This window comes from Macrotis lagotis, chromosome 5 (genome assembly GCF_037893015.1).
Source record: "Macrotis lagotis isolate mMagLag1 chromosome 5, bilby.v1.9.chrom.fasta, whole genome shotgun sequence".
In the NCBI taxonomy this organism is placed as follows: Eukaryota; Metazoa; Chordata; class Mammalia; order Peramelemorphia; family Peramelidae; genus Macrotis; species Macrotis lagotis.
In genome coordinates this window covers 218,338,753-218,356,225 of record NC_133662.1, presented here as the reverse complement: position 1 = coordinate 218,356,225, position 17,473 = coordinate 218,338,753, and the positions used below count along the sequence as shown (strand labels likewise).

At 37.7% G+C, this 17,473-nt stretch overlaps 1 protein-coding gene across 8 annotated transcripts in view; it reads right to left on the bottom strand.

The window, feature by feature from the left end:
* HIPK1 (homeodomain interacting protein kinase 1) overlaps window positions 1–17,473 on the bottom strand; it is a 39,905-nt gene that overhangs the window by 18,469 nt on the left and 3,963 nt on the right. For all 8 annotated transcript variants that reach the window (XM_074188482.1, XM_074188489.1, XM_074188485.1 and 5 more), the window contains exons 2-3: window positions 10,562–11,639; window positions 3,057–3,180 (exon numbers count right to left, since the gene is read on the bottom strand). In XM_074188482.1, the coding sequence (XP_074044583.1) occupies window positions 3,057–3,180; window positions 10,562–11,637 (1,200 nt within the window). In that variant the 5' untranslated portion in view covers window positions 11,638–11,639. The remainder of the gene's footprint in view (window positions 1–3,056; window positions 3,181–10,561; window positions 11,640–17,473) is intronic.

The following is a 17,473-nucleotide window of genomic DNA, read 5'->3' as shown; positions in this document are numbered from 1 at the left end:
ATTCCCACCTCCCACCTACAAATGGAGAAATGAGTTTCAGGAGTAGTAAAGGATTTGCTCCACATTACTTTCCACAACTAATAAGTAGAGAGCTAGGATTCAAACCCACATCTCAGAACTCAGTGCTTCTACCACTCCACCAAAGCTACAGGTACCTCTACAGATATTGTCATCACTTTCTAAATCCAGTTATACTACAAGTGCCTTCAGGGCAGAAATCATGTTTTTCTTTCTTTCTCTCCCCCCACCCACCCCCAAAAATATTAAACTCAAAAATGAGAAATAACTACTTGATTGATTTCTATGTGAAGTATAAATTTTGTTTAAGCTTCAAAATGGTAATGTGCTATTCTCTTTAAAAAAGAACTGTTCTGCCTCTAACTAAATACTACTGCAATGTTAATATATATAAAAAAATAATCAAAATTACAATGCAGTAAAAAAAAACAAAGGCTAATTTTATACAACAGCAGCACAGTCTTCAAAATTGGAATGATACTCCCTAACTTTAAAAACTATCTAAATAAATTATCCCATGAGACAAGGCAAAAACTTCCTGGCTTAATGTGGTCAGAGAACTTGACCTGGAGTTAGTTAGTACAACCCTGGGCAAGTCCCTTAACCTCTCTGGGACTCAGTATATTCATCTGTAAGATGGGGTTTAATACTAATGTCTACTCCCCACAGAGTTGTTGAGGATCAAATCAAGTCAACAAGCATTTATTAGGTACCAACTCTGTGACAGGCACTGTGGTACAAAAGAAGCCCCAGTTGTCAAGACCCAAACATAGCCCCAGTTCTCAAGACTCTCAGTCTGATGAGGCATACAATGTGAAAACAAGTTGTAGACAGGAAGCAAGCTCTGACAGCAGAGGTTTACTTAGATTAAGCAGACTAGGAAAGGCTCCTTGAAGATCAAACTTTAGCTGCTTAAAAGGAAGCCAGAGATACCAGGATAAAGCTCCTGGAATATTGATCAGGCAGTAGAAAGTCATCAAATGAGTCCTATCTACATGTTCACTTTCATCATTATTCAGTACTGTTTTGTGCTTAATTCTTTGGAAGGATACCCTAAGTTCAGGAAACCACCAGCCTGTACTTCACAACTAATAAGATGTTCTCATTCATATACAAAAGAGATCACAAAGAAACACTTCATGTTAAGGAAAGCAACGATGTTTCTGCACTACAGTATGAAATCTTTAAAGCTGCCTTCCCCACAACTGTAAATGTTCTCATGCCTGAACCTTGGAATCATCCTCCCTGATTCTACCTGAATATACCTCCTCCAGTAGGTCTCCCCCTCTCTAGCACCACACCTAACCAGTGATAAGATTCTCAGAATAATCAGGTTTTTTTTCCCCGACAAACATCAAATCCACCCATCTGTAACCTTCAGTTTACTCTTTATAAGTTTACTCTCTTCCCAGGAAAAGGTTTCATAGCAATCTTTCACTGGGAGAGAAGAGACTGGCACCAGATAGATGACAGAGGTGGATCTAACAAATGCAGCTAGTTAAGCAGAGCAAAACAGAAATCTGGATTAACTCTCACAAGGTGGACTGAAAGGAATAACACAAATTACAGCACATTTATTTATGAATGTTTTTATATTACATTGTATTATATTGTATTAATTATATTATATTATATTTATTACATTATATTTATTGTAAATATTTATTTATGAACATTTATAATACAAGAAACCTAGACTTCAATTACAGTCCTGGTCTAAAAGTCAACTTCTGGGCATTTTCCATCAATGTACAATATTACTGAACTCACATGAATAGGAAATAAACATAAGTTCACCTATTTTTTCTTTTAATAGCTCTGTACCATTGAAGCATTTAATTGGGGGAAGGGGAAGTCACGAAACAATCATTTGAGAGTAATTTCTATAACCCAGTTCTACACCCTCCCCAACTTCTCAAACTCAAGAGTCACTTTCAAAATTGCTTCTTCCACTGTTGCTGATTTTGCTAAACATCAGAATCAGACTCATATTAGCACAACAAAGAGACAGGAAAGGAAAAGAGATTTCAAGATTATTTAGTTTAGACTTCTACAAAAGAGAAAACACGAAAGTATGTTTTTCCATCATAGATGATTTCCTTCATAAAGTCTCTTCCAGAGAGATATTTTTTTTTTAGGTTTTTGCAAGGCAAATGGGGTTAAGTGGCTTGCCCAAGGCCACACAGCTAGGTAATTATTAAGTGTCTGAGGCCGGATTTGAACTCAGGTACTCCTGACTCCAGGGCCAGTCCTCTATCCACTGCACCATCTAGCCATCCCAGAAAGATATTTTCATAAAATTCCAGTTCATTCAAACTTTACTGTGAATAACATTCATGAAACTACATGATGAAAATTTTAATTTTTCAAATGTATCTTTCCTTTTGTGTATTAATTCACAAGAGGGCAGCTAGATGGCACAGTTAGTAGAGCACTGGCCTTGGAGTCAAGAGGACAGGAGTTCCAAATCAGCCTCAGGATTTACTTGCTGTGTAACCTTGGGCAAGTCACTTAACCCTGATTGCCTGGCATCCAGGGTCATTTCCAGTCATCTTTGTTTCATATCTGGGTCATTAGACCTTGATGGTTCTGGAGGAGAAAATGAAGCTGGTCACTTAGCACAGTACTCCCTCATTCAAATCCAATTCATGTGCTTGTCATGGCATCACCTCCCTAATGTCATGGTCTTTTTCGAGAAAGACAAAAAAAAAAAAAAAAACAACCTAATTCACCTGAAGTTAAGTCTCTGGAGATATCCATGAATAATCCTTCCAGGGAGGAGAAAAGAAGATGCCATTATAAAGCAGAATATCACAGGATTGTGATAGTCCATCTTTTTTGGAAATGCTAAACATCAAAAACTTCCATCAAAGACCCATCAAATTTTTACAAGCTTAAGGAGCAGATACTGGAGGAAATGTGTTAAAAAATGACAGCATTCTTTTGCTAAGATCCACAACTGCTTTTCCCCCCTAATATCTAACTACTCCACTAAAAACAACTTGTCTGACCTGTTCCCACCCAAATGCAATTCTTACCTGATCATATTCTGAAGCACCAGGATAAAGAGGCCATCCCAGGAACAGCTCAGCTATCACACAGCCCAAGGACCACATATCAATAGCCTCACAAAATGGCAGTCCAAGAATGATTTCAGGAGCTCTACAAAACAAAATTATCAAACCGAAAGATGGATTATTAGCAATTAACACATTAAACTAAAATGTCAAGTGTGTCGTTTTTGCACAGAAAATGAAGCATGTTTTGCTAATGAAATTGAAAATTAAATATACCAAAGTGTTCTATACCTTTCTCCTCATGAAAATATTAAGTGAAAAAAATGGTTCTCTTGCTTCATTACCAAAATGAAACTAAGTCTAGAGCAAAATGATTTATCATAAGACCATAGGTTTAGAGTTGGAAGCCACTAAAATTTAAACCCCACATTTTACAGATGAGGGAACAGAGGAACAAAGAGATTTGCCCAGAATGACACAGCTATTAAGTATCTAGGGTGAAACTGGACCTTCTTCACCAAACCATGCAGTCCTTTGGAAGACTCTTGTGCTCTTTCTGTATAAAACTACATTTCCTGCAATGCGAAAAGGATTTCTTTTTATTATTATTATTATTGTTATTTATTATTATTATTTACTTATTTATTTAAGGTAATGGGTTAAGTGACCTGCCCAAGACTACACTGCTAGACAATTATTAAGTGTCTGAGGTCAAATTCCAATTCAGGTCTGCCTGACTCCAGGCCCAGTGCTCTATCCACTGTGCCACCTAGCTGCCCCTGAAACAAGATTTCTAAGGGAACATTAAAGTGGGTGCCTGGAAAAGGTATAATCAAGGAATAAGTTCTAGAAGTAAATGAGGCTGGAATTCAATAGAGCAATGTTAAATTTTCAAACTATTTAGAAAGTTTCTTGCATACGTGGCTAAGATGGAAATAAGTTTTACATGACGGAACATGAATAAAGTAAATCTAATTGTCTGTAGTCCCAGGGAGGGGAATAGGGAGAAAGTAGAGCATTTAGAACTCAAAATTTAAAAAGATGTTAAGTTTAAAAAAAAGTTCCTCGCACTCAGTATACCTTTAACAAATAAAATGTGCTTGCTGATTTCAGTCATAGTGCCTATATAACAGAAGCAAGTACATAATAACAGAATTTCTTGATCATTTCTAATACCAGCAAAGCAAAAATATTAAAATTATATATAAACTAACTCAGGCAGAGTAGAAATGAAGCAGAGAAGATTCCCCCTCCCAAATGTCTCTTTTAACCTATAATTACACCTCTACTCACATGCTAACTGTGCTTTGAAAAGACCTGAGGAAACCAGGACTTGACTATTACCCTTTCATGTTTCCTGTATTCAGTTCAATGTCAAGTACTAAGAAACTCAGAAAATTACTTGTAGGTTGATTTCCCTCTTGCTTTTTATCCCAACTTACCATATCATACAAAGGTATCAGAAATAACCAGTTTTCAGCAAGACCCTTTTTAAAGATCATTCAGGAAGGTCCAATATGAAATTTCCATTTCTTCCCTCCCCCCATTTTTTAAAATGTAGGTAGAAGCAATCCTTTTCACTAAGTAGCTTTCCAACTTTCACCTTACAAAAAGGTGTCCCTGCTTTCAATTTCCAAAGCTATGAGTTAATTTTTATGCTAACAATGAACTCCACAGGATGTAGTATAGAGCAAAGCCCACAACACTGTTCTACAATGTTCCCTATTGATCCCTTTGAAGAAGAAATAAAGTAGTCATCTGTCATGCAAATAAAACATTAAGTCACCATTGGGAAACCCCAGGAGGAAAAGCTCTTCACCTGAAAAATACAGGATCAAAGAAACTGGGATCCTGAAAACTACTTAAAGACAGGCATGTGTCTGGTTTGTGGAAGAAGAAAGCAAAAGACTAAGCTTCCACCACCAATCTAGGAACAACAGTACAAAAGACAGCTTCTTCAGCCCAGACCAGCCCATCTGAGATGTCACAACATCCATTCATTTTAAATTCTTCAAGAGTAACCATGCTGGAGCGGCTAGGTGGTGCAGTGGATAAAGCACCAGCCCTAGAGTCAGGAGTACCTGGGTTCAAATCCGGCCTCAGACACTAAATAATTACCTAGCTGTGTGGCCTTGGGCAAGCCACTTAACCCCATTTGCCTGGCAAAAACCTAAAAAAAAAAAAAAAAAAGTAATCATCCTAATTAAGTTCTTATACCATATAAGAGGAAATAGGATCTAATATTCAGTTAAGAAGTTACAATCCCAGAAATCTTAAGGTTTTAACATCCAACTTAAGCAATTTAATAAAAAATTAGAATACATCTTGTCCCAAGGATTTCCTCTATTTGTTCCAAGTACAGATCTTTCCAGGAAGGAAACTTTCCTATTTTATCCCAGCAATGAGGCTTCAAAAAAGCTCATTTTCAGGACATTATTAATGTCTCAGAATAGTATGTGATTTTTAAAAGAAGTTTTCACCAATGAAAACCCCAAAGAAAAGAGAATTCAAACATATCCCCTTCCTCAAAGGAGAGAAATAGGAGTTACAAGGGAAGTCTGAGATAAATACTGGCAAATTGCCATCTTCTGGCATACAAGGCTTTACTTTAGTTGTTTTTGGACACAAAAGAGGTTTTGTTTTTTTCCCCCATAATTGGAAAAACAAACAGCACCAATAAAATGTATTATAAGGGGTTTTATTGAGTAGTAATCTAAATAAATTATAATTAACATTATATGGCACTTTTATGACTTAGAAAAAACTTTCCTCATGATGAGTTCATGAGGTAGGTAGTACAAGTGCTGTTTCCATTTTACAAATGGATAAACTCAAGTTAAGAGGTTAATTTGGCATACAGTCTGTGAGGATCAGATTAGATGTTCTTTTTCACTACAGCCTACATCCCAATGTTTCCTAAAAAGATGGTATCTTCCATTCCTCAAGCACTGTAGAGTTTACAAACCATACTTAATCTCATTTGATCCTCACAACTATGTACCCAAGTAGTGTAAGTATTAACATCAACATTTTACAGATAAAGAAATTGAAGATGAGAGGATACATCCCAAGAATCCCTAGCTAGCAAGTAATTAGGGCCCTTAATTAATTTCCAATGTAATGTTCTTGACAAGAATATCTTATCACTGTCTCTTCCCAAACCTGAAGGTCAAAGTCCAGGAGAAACAAAGTTTCCTGGATTCTATTATAGAGTTATTGGTCCAAGTACAGATGAAAATTGTAGCTTACAGTTGGCTCCTGACTTTCAACAGCTAATGGCTGTGGCTTGTTCTGTCTCTTACAGGCCTATTTAACTTGGATTGTGAAATTATTAATCAAAGAAGCAACCTTCAAAAGCTCAAATACTTGAATTGTGGGCAGAGACCCAGCTCTGGGCATCATTCCTGTTGCAGGTGGCTGTAACCACACAGAACTGATGGAATTTTAGTTTAATCATGTGTTTTTCCAACACAGAGGTGATAGGAACTCTCTAAAGAACTAGAGAGCTAAGAAGTCCAGAAACAACATAAAAGCTCTGTGAAGGCAAGGGATGTTAAATTTCAACTTTCAGCTAGCAGAAGCAATCATTTTCAAGCTCAGGGCAGTGCTAAACCCAACTGACAGGTAGAGCTCTACTATGGCTCTCTGCCAAAGCCAAGATTTTGGCTTAAAACACTGTCGGTCATCCACAGAGGAGGGCCTAACTAATTCTGCCAGCCCAGTCTTACAAGGAAGACATGTTAAATCCACAAAATACAGAGTTACAGGAAATGGCCTGGCCATCCAATGACTCATTTATGATACAAGTAATAAAGACACTTTTTTTTATATTTCTCAGGCTTAAAGTTTTGGTCAATGAAGGAAAATATTCCCTCTGCCCCCTTCCAATAAAAATAACAAAATATTAGCTAGAATATAATTTATTATTAGCTTCCTTCTGTTTCTGGGGTAGCAAGCTGGAGAAATCTATAAATGTTCCCCCAGAATAGCAGGACCACTATAAAATCAAAAGCAACAAATAAGGTAGCTCCAAAAAAAAAAAAGCTCAAAAAATAGGTTTGCTCAATTCATTGTACTATACTGATAGCCTAGAAATGTTCAACTCTCATACTTCCCTTTACGTAGAACAGGAAACAATCCTAGAAGAGTACATGTAGGAACAGGAATATTAACAACCAAGCCCTGTATTCAGTTTTTATTTCTTAGACAACTTTTTCATTACTTCTTTCACCAAGCCTATTCTAAATAACCTCTCAATCTCTCAAAAAACTGAACAACTTCTGGAAAAGTGTCACTTGTCAGGTGATTACTGCTTCAATTGAAGCAGAAAAAATGACAAGTGTTTGTAGCCCCACTAGGGTAGAGAAAGGCTCACTTGCTGTCAATGAAAGAAACCCATGGTCTAGATCAGGGCTGATTTACCTTACCTTAAAAGTTTTTGTTGAAATAATAGACAATATATTTTGATTTTTCAATTTAGTGGGAGCTCTGTGGTAGCTTGGCTCCATTTACAAAGCATTTAGTAAATAGGGGGCCATATAAAATTGCACTGTGCAGCCCATTTTGGAAAGTCCTGGTCTAGATAGATCTTAATTTTTTTTTGTACCTTTGAAGACACAACCCACTTTGAACAGAACATTAAAAAGGGTCTATATTTATTGAAGCCAATTGTGAGAAAATAAGTTCCTCCCTTCTGATTACTTTAAATTGAAAAACTCCCTAGGGCAATAAAACTTATTTTCACTGAGGTCCAGACACAGGAGTTTCAAAAGCCTTGACCATAATTCCATTTAGCACAAATCACCCTTTTCACAACTTTTTTGTTTTCCCAAGTCATTAAGTCATTAATGTCATTAAGTCATTAAGTGCTGTCACCAGATCAAAGATGTGACATCAAATATGACTTTCCACAACCATATACAGTTAGAATGTATACAGTTTTCACTGTAACTAGTTGGAAGATTGTTTTTTCTTTAAATGATAAAATGGCGGGGGGGGGTGTTCTTGACTAAATTCTATTCTACTATATATCAAATAATGAATCTGAGCTGGAAATATGAGCCAGCTGTTCTGCTAAAAAATAGAAAACCACCTGCATGGAAATTGGTAATGCTAGTTTATGCAAGGGTTCACACATTTGAGCAAAACCTTTGTCCTCTAAGAACTCAAGACTCAAGTCACCATTTATGTGGGCCAAGGACAAAGCTCACTGATTTTAGATCTATCCATTAATAGGTCCATACTATTTATTTCAAAAAGATTTGTAAAAACATGTGCAATAGCTGCTTTATATTTTGGTATCCTAGTGTCATCATGAAATATTTTAATATTAAGTTGAGGAAAGATTAGCTTTGAAATTTTGAGAACTCAGTGACCAGAAAGATTTTCCTATGTCCTATATATAAGGGGCAAATGTTTGATGAATTTTTTTAAAAAATGGTACAGCTGCATGAAAGAAGTTTAAGCCCCCCACTGTGGATAAAAGTCAATGATAACACTGGAAAACCTCAGTCCTGCTGCTACCAGAGAGGAGGAGCACAGATAATGTCAAATTCAACAAGTCCTGAATCAGAAACCTCAGACACTGCACAGAATGAGCTTCTATTTCTAGGTGAGACCCTTGCTTAGCTTGCAATAAGATTTCATAGCTATAACTGAGGGGCCAAGTATTATAAGCAGTTAAAGAGCTTTGTTGAAGATTTATCAGAGGATGGATTCAAAGCATTTGAAAATCCTACATCCTTTTCTAGAAAAAGGCAATCAATAAAGTTTCATCACCTCAGGATATATACTCAGGATCAAAATTACACAAGTGACAACTTCATGTGAAAAGTCAGTAGAGGAAATCAGTTATCAGCTCTCTACACACCATTGAATTCTGGCTAACCCGTCAAACCAGGACACCTATCCTCCCCTTCAGAGCCTACTCATTTTGAAATGAAAATCCATTAAAATATTTTCTGTAAACAGTTCTACATATACTCTCTGACTGAGATTTCAATAACTTCCTCTTTGAAAACATTAGCAATTGCCAATAAAGGAAAAGTTCTAAAAGTGAAATGCACTGTGTCCAGCCTGGAGTAAAGAGTTAAAAGAACTGTTGTTCAACATAGGGGAAAAAAAAGGGTGGAAGTTGGGACACAGAGAAGAAAAAAGATCAGAAAGGGAAAGAAAAGCCAAAAAAGCATGTACTCCTTTATTATGGAATATTTTTTAATTACCTCCCTAGGTAGGTAGCTAGGCAGTTGATCCTTCAAAATACATGTAATCTGTAATGGGGAAAACGGAGTCAAGCTAATTTTGCCTAGAACTATTGTGTAACTCTGGCACTTTTTTTTTTTAAGTAAATGAGAATCAGAATCTGAAAGGCTAAGGTAAGCTAACTAGGGCAGAAGGTGATCAAACCCTAGAAGCTCTAATTCTCATTTTAGAGATAACAGGGCAGAGAGTGGGAAGGAGGAGAAGGATCCAAGAGAGTAGCATGCAAATAATTCTGGCAAATATTATCTAGGAAATAAAAGACTTGGGTGAGCAAAGGGCAATTAAGAATTTTTTTAATCAGTCAAGGGCTTTGCTCTACATATTTTGCGTTTTTCTTTAAGTCTGTGTTTCTCATCACTAGAGGTAATAACTATCTTTGTATCAGAGATGAAGTTGTCTTTCAATCACTATGGCTTAATTAAGATAAATGATAAACATCAATTAAAGAGTATACCTGAACAAATTATGTAACCCTCAGGTTAAGGGTCAAGACTATCAATCTTTTTGGCCATGATCAGAAGAAAAACAAAAATTTCCATGGATTAGATAATCTCTAGGGTCCCTCTAAATCTAAATCATCCTTTGAGCTTGTGAAAGAAAAAGATAGCCTAAAATGTGATTCAGAAACAATGGCTGGGGCAGCTAGGTGACACAGTGGATAGAGCACCAGCCCTAGAATCAGGAGGACCTAAGTTCAAATCCTGCCTCAGACACTTATTACCTAGCTGTGTGACCTTGAGCAAGTCACTTATCTCCCATTGCCTTGCAATGGCTACTAAGGTTGCAGCTGATGGCTTTTTTCCCTCTAAAATGTTTAATATTCCCAGTTAAAAGGCTTAATGAAAACAATTGTGCATGATCACAAGCCTTCTGTAATAAATACAGCCTACCTCATACCAAAGGAGAAAACAATGAATAAGGAAGAAATAGAGTGGCCTTAGAAAAAAGAATCATTAGGAGCAGGTAGGTGGTGCAGCAAATAGAGCACTGGCCCTGGAGTCAGGAGGACCTGAGTTCAAATCCGACCTCAGATACTTAATAATTGCCTAGCTGTGTAACCTTAGACACTTAACCCCACTGCCTTGCCAAAAAAAAAAAAAAGTGGCTACAAAGGATGCTATGGAAAACTCCCAATTAACCTTAAAAAAAAAAAAGCAAGCCTAAAAAACAAGTTTCTCTATCTTGGTGATAAGTTTGCACTGATGGAAATGATTCTAATACTCTATGAAGTGCATGAAAGAATCTTCACTGGGCCAGACACTTGCCTATAGTAGCGTGACTGTAAGTAAGTGGAGCACACAGCTTTAGAGACATGACTGGCAGAGCCAAAGTCAATGACCTTCACCCGGTATGGCTGGCGCACAGGATCCACTAGCATGATATTTTCTGGCTTTAGGTCAGCATGGATTAAGCCAAGGCTCTTGAGCTTCATCAGAGCCGTGGCCACCTGCTGTAGGATAGGCCGGATGTACTTCAGTGGCAGTGGACTAAACTTGTTCTGCTTTAGGAAATCATATAAGTTCTGCTCCAGCATCTCGAACACAAGGCAGGTGTGATTCTTGTGCTGGAAGCACTCATAAGAACGGACAAAATTGTACTCATCAGCATTTTCACTGCTCAGGCGGGAAAGGATGCTCACTTCGATCTGCCCCTGTCGGGCATAGGAAGGGTGGTTCTTTAAGATCTTAATTGCGACAATTTCCTTGGTACTCCGCTTCCAGCACTTGGCCACCTGCCCAAATGTCCCCCGACCCAAGAACTCTAGGACCTCATAGCTATTGGTCATGGAGCAAAGGATTTCATGCTGGACCAGCTGGTAATCCCCTTCTCCGCTGGAACTGCTGTTCTTGGTGGTTACAGTGGTGGTCGTGGCAGCGGCACCCACCACAGTCCTGTTCTGCAGCATGAGAGGGGGGTGTTCTTCTATGATCTGGACGCTACCGTTGCTGTCTACCTCCTCACTTTTTCTTTTCAATCCACATTTTTGATAGGGCTCTAGCAAAGAAACGTTGCCTCTGTGAGTGAGGGTCTGGCTGCTTTGGAAGGATGTTGTAGCAGCACCGCCTGTGCTGTCGGCAGCCGTGACCACGATGTGCTCCACTGTGGGAGCTGGCAGGAGGAGGCTCTGGTCGTAAGAAGGGAGGTTGAAGCTCGTCACCTGGTGCGAGGAGTTGGCTTGCCCTTGCGGGGCTGAGAGGTTCTTGCTGTGGGTAAAATACTTTTCGTTGCTGCTCTGTCCTGAAACATCCCAGCCAGAAGGCTCTATTTTCAGTTTCTTTGCACTGCAGAAGGCACTCGACGAGACTGACGGCGGGGAGAACACCTGCAGCTGTGATGCCATACCTAGAGATATGGAGAGATAGAAAAGCATTCATTAGCAGCGTTCAGACTAGTACCCTTGAAGTCAGTACAGAAGCAAACTTTTTCTTTTAGAAAAATCTCAAAGTAAACATCTTTCTGCTCTATAGAAATATAAATCTTTCAGATCTGGTTTTTAAATCTATTTTTTTTTCTTCCAAAGTAAAATGGTATTGACAATTCTTGCTTTTTACAACATCTATATTTCTCTATTTCCCCATAGAAGCTTCTCCCCTTTTCCAAAGCCATCCCTAAAAGTTCAGCAGAATTAACTGACACATCATCAAAGGCTGACATTATAGCATTCCATACCCCTAGTGCTAAGAGATGGCTTCCCTCTTTTTTGAGACTAAGCTTGGTTAGAACACAGATTCTCACCAAAATATTTTTTCCTACTATGGAAGTACAAAGCTTTTTATTTAACTAGATATCTGTCAACTCATCTTGAGCACATGCACCAAGTTCACACACAAATGCACACACAAAATATGCTTAAATAATTATTTCTGAATGAACACATTATTCTTTTTTATCCTTGTATCTTTATCCCCTCTTGGTAGTTGGTAAGCTCTATGAAGATAGGAATTTTATCTAAACTACCCATCTCCCTAAAGCCATAGCTCTGCCCGACACCCCCAGTAATCATTTAATAACTATTGAACTGAGGGGAGAAAAGGTATATATATCAAATCTCAAGAGCTGAGGTAATCAAGTAGAACTATAAAGGAGATGCAAATAGCTGTATAAGGAGATTAGTAATAGGAGATTGGATTAAATCACTTCTAAGGAACCTTACAACAGAGGTCTCAGAAACAAGTCTGCAATACCTAGCAGTACAGCTAGAACCAGAATAAAATGTCACTGGGAACAATTTAACAAAATAAACAAAAATACAGTACGATAGGAAAAAAAAGCACAAATCAACCATACCTCTAAGTTTACCATGCTCTCCTAAGGGAACCCTCAAGTATGGTTTAGTGGCCTTATTTTCACTGGAGTTTAACTGTCTTTTAAGATTATGAATTCACAAAATTGTCATCTTCCTTCTCACTCTGACTACTGTATTAGTTATTTTATACTCCTAATTTTATACTCCTAATCCACATTCCACACAGCTGACAAACTGATATTTCTAAAGTATAGCTCTGCCCATATCCCTCCCTCCCCTATTGGCTGCCCAGTGCCTATCCCGCATTGAAGACCCTTCAAACTAGTTCCAACCTAGCCCTACACAGGTTGATTGCACATCCCTCCCCCTCTCACACTCTAAGCCAAACTGACCTACTTGCAGTTGCTCTCTACAAAACTTTCCACCTTCTGAAGCTGTGCCTGGAAGGATGCTCTCCCTCCTCTCCCTGCCCCTTGAGTCACCATAAGTTCTAAGTACTACCTCCTTCAAAAGGTTTCTCCTAATTCTCAGTTGGGTGGTGCAGTGAATAAAATGCCAGGTCAGGAAGAACTGAGTTCAAATCTGGCCTCAGACACTTAGTATATGATTCTGCACAAGTCACTTAACCTGTTTGCCTCCATTGTAAAATGAGGTGAAAGAAATGCCATAGACATTATTCTGCCCATGACAATACTTTCACACCCTCCTTTTTGCTACTTCTGTTTAAATACACACATTCTCAGGAAGTCCTGAAACAGTAAAACTGACACCTAGGAAAAGAGTTGTAAGCAAAGAACTTCAGAAGAAAGAAAGAAACTGGTAAATCTACAAAATGATAATCTATCCTTGACCTGTAGGAATACTTGCCATTACCTGAACAACCAAGATGCAGACTTTGATCAGAATAAGCATTTCTCTAATTCATTTACCTAAAAAAAGAGTACTTAAAAGTCTAAAGTTTAGAGAAAAGTCTCCATTTCAATATACATAATAGTTTTACTAGTTACAGAACAACCAGAAAGGAAGGAAGCATGACAAAGGATGTTACCAAACATCAGAAAGCAATTGTGTACATTTCTCTGGGCCTTAGTATAACTGAAAACCATCTGTATCAGGCCTGAGTTATAGCAATGACAAACAAGTCTCAGCTTTCAGTTTCTAAAACTGAATCTTTATTTTTTTTTAATATGAGGAAGAAAATAAGTTTTATGTACTTCACAGGACATGCCTATACAGCATTCTATTTAAAGGTTATCCAAGTTGCCCACTCATTGCTTTTATAATACTAAAAAGTTAAACCATTTAATTGTAATGCTTTCCCAGTATTATAACTTATAAGTCATCTTATATTTCATGCCTACCAGTGAGACTAAGTAAATCATATGCAAAAAATGTATTTTTGAAAGCATTTATGGTTATTCCTTATCTAAGCCAAAAGATCTGTACCCAAGCAAAGTTTATATATAAAAATAATTCTTACTCAATGAAACCAAATGATAATTCCACCAACAAAGCAAGAACTAGTAATTCTGCTGCAGAAGGTTATGGTAAAAAGCAGCTCCAAACAGTAGGTGACCCCATGCCTCTGTGTAACTCTGTCAAATTTTCCAACTACAAGTGTATCACTAGCTTTCACAACAGCAACAATATGCTCTAGTTATTCAGTAGCAAAATACCAGAAACCACCTTGTGCTTGAATCTGACGGAGTTTCCCCTTCCCCCCACTGTCATCTAGAATTATGAGCATAGCACAGTAGTAGAAGAGAGAAAAACACAATCATAACTGCCCAGGAAAAAAAAAGCATCATCACATTCCTTTAAGACCACTCAAATTCTGCTAGGACCAACCAACAAATTCCAGAGATAGGCTAAAAGAGAAAGAAATGCCAGGCTCCCTCAGAAAGGGGGTTGAGGGGTAAGAACTCCACATGGAAGGTAACCCTCCAATTAAGGTTACAAGCACCAAAGCCAAAAAAAAGGAAAAGGTCTTGAAATGCTAAATTTGCATGGAAAAATGCTTAAAACAATTTTTACGTGTGGAAAACTTTTGATTTCTCAAATGATTATCTTCATTCCACACCTCAAGATTCACCCTCCACCATTATATCAAGATATATACAACGAAGCTGCTCTTAAGAGTCAAATTACAAATGAGTTGAGAGGCCAAGAGGAGTTTCACCGTCACTAATAAAGCAAAAGTCTGAAAAAGCAGTATATTAAAGGCTTCCTTTACAAAAGACTCTAGCAATAGATCCATGTTAATGATTTCTCCCCTACTAGAGATCACAACCTGACCATTCTGCATCACTTTCATCCTGGTCCTCCAATAAAAGTAGCTTTCAAGAATGTTTGCTGTGGCCAGGGCCCCTTTCTCACTCAAATACAAACAGACATACTGATCCCAAAAAGGTTTACTTTTTTGACAATGACAATTATTATTTTCCAAATAGGAATGAAAAAGTCAAATAATACTGAGTTGGAAGAGTGATACATAAAACAATTTTTAAACTACATCTTGTATAATATAGTCCTTAGCAATGTATATCTTATTAGAAAAACAAATATATCAATCTGTTTCTACCATTTCTATTCAAAGTGCCATAATGACCAGTATTGGCAAAATGGTGACCTGAAACCTCTGGAATAAAATTTTTTTAAGTTTGTTTTCCTCTTACTCACTTGGCTGATTTTATACATATGTGTGTGTGTGTGTGTGTGTGTGTGTGTGTGTGTGTGTTTGTTTGTTTTGTGTATACTCTATATTTCACTAGCACCTGGGTATAAACCAGAGTAAGCATTTATAATGATAAACCAGGGATGCAAAGGTCTACTAAAGGGACAAAGAAAAGCTTCAGAAAACCACTACAATTGACCATTTTTACTACAGAGCATGGGAGTGCTCAGGCTGGATCCCCACAAATGTCTATTGAAGGATTTTCTGGGAGGTGAAGCTCAAGAATTCCCTGCCAAACTTCTCGTGGAAGGGGTGGGGATGCCAACTGACAGGTAAAATTTCTCCTATTTTAAAGCCTAGGACACTAAGGAATTGTGGCTAAATGAGTCACTTAGTGACTGATTCCAGAGTCAAAAGGAAGTCAAAAGAAATTCTAGAAATAAAATACAAGTCTTAGGACTTTTATCTAAAGAAGTCAACACCCCCCCCCTTTATAAATACTAAAGGGCATTTCAGAAGTGTTTCCAAATAAACTAGACAAAATGCTATTATTCTGGTCAGGTTCATTAAAAAAAAAATCATTACATGGAGGTGGGGGGGAATGAAAAAACAAGAACGCACAGGTTTTGGATGTAGAAATGCAAAAAGGAGGCTTGAAAACTATGACCTTAATTTAAATAAAACAAATTCCCTTTATATATAAACAAATAAAACAAACACTCTTCTTCTTCCAGAATTACTCCACAAAAGGAACCATCTGAAAAAAAAAAAAAACACTTCCCCAGTGGACATGTGAACTAGGGTTTAGGGTGGTCAGAAATTACTGTAAATAAATTAGCTCTACGATGTTTCTAGCTGTGGAATTTCTAACGATTTATGGGGTCTTCTTATACAAAGTTATTCTTCATTACCTGGATAAGAAAGGTTTCCAGACAGTTCTAAAATAATTTCAGTAACTCTTCTCACAGATAATGTGAAATGAAATTTATTTCCACAGAACTGCACATTCTAAAATAATTCCCCAAAGTAACTATGATTTATTCATAATACAAAAGACTTAAGAGATGCAAGGAAATGGAATATACAAGAAAACTTTGAAAATACCATGTCGGGGGGAAAAAAAGGAACATGTTGAATCTGTTGGAAGGAGAAAAGAGCTGTATGTGGCCCTGGCTGAATGTACAATACTCTTTTTTCTGCTTTGCTTTACATACAGAAAGTTCATCTTTTTTTTTTGTTTGAGACTAAATTTGTTTGAGATCAAATTTTTTTAAGTTAAAAGACAAAAAAAAAGGTCAGGGTCATTCATCTTAGTATTTGCACAATTATTAACAAATGAGAAGTCCAAAAATGTGCAGAGACCTTGTCCAGATCAATCCAGAAAGGCCTGAGGAAGACAAGAACTTGAGTAATATTACAACATTTTGGCAGAGGAAGGAGAAGGCAGTTTCGAGAGCATGAACTAGGCAGAGATATGTAAACTGAAATGGAATAAAGAACAGCAAGGGATTTACTTAGCTGGATCAGAGAACACTGGCAAGAGAATTGTGGCATATTCATAAAATCTTAAGAGCTGAAACTTTAAGAGATCTAGTCCTGGGATCAGTAATCTTTTTCAAAATATTTTAGCAACTGTATTTTAATACAATTGGCTTCCTCTGTTATTCTACATATTTTATATATTTAAAATCATTCTGAGAAAAAAGTGGATAAGCTTTATCAGACTGGAGAGGCCCGTGACACAAAAAGGGCCAAGAGTCCTTTTATCTACTCCAGCCCCCTTGTCCTATAGAAGAAGAAACCACCTTGGCAGAGGTTACTATGCCAAAGGTAAAGAGACAGTGGCAAAGCTAAGACTGGACAAAGGTCCTGGTTCTTTTAGACCATACTAGGTTCTATACGCTGGTTTCTAGATTCCCATCTTTTCAGCTTCCCTATTCTCCTTCCACAGCCAATTCTAGTGCCCTCTGGACCCCTGTTCTATTGCAAATCAACTGTCCTCCTCAGACTTGCTTCCTCCTCTGGAAATCACTTTGCATTTACATCCTAACTTGTTCCGCAGACCATGCCACTGCTGAACCACCACTCGATAAGCTCCTTCTATTACCTCACCTCCTAGATCAATTATACAATCCTTGCTGGTCCTCAAAGCCCTTCACAATATGCCCCCTTACTTACTGCCTTCCCAGTCTCTTCTCTCCACTGTCCCTTTGAGCATCCTCACACAGGACTCTCCAACACCTGACTTGGTGCCTT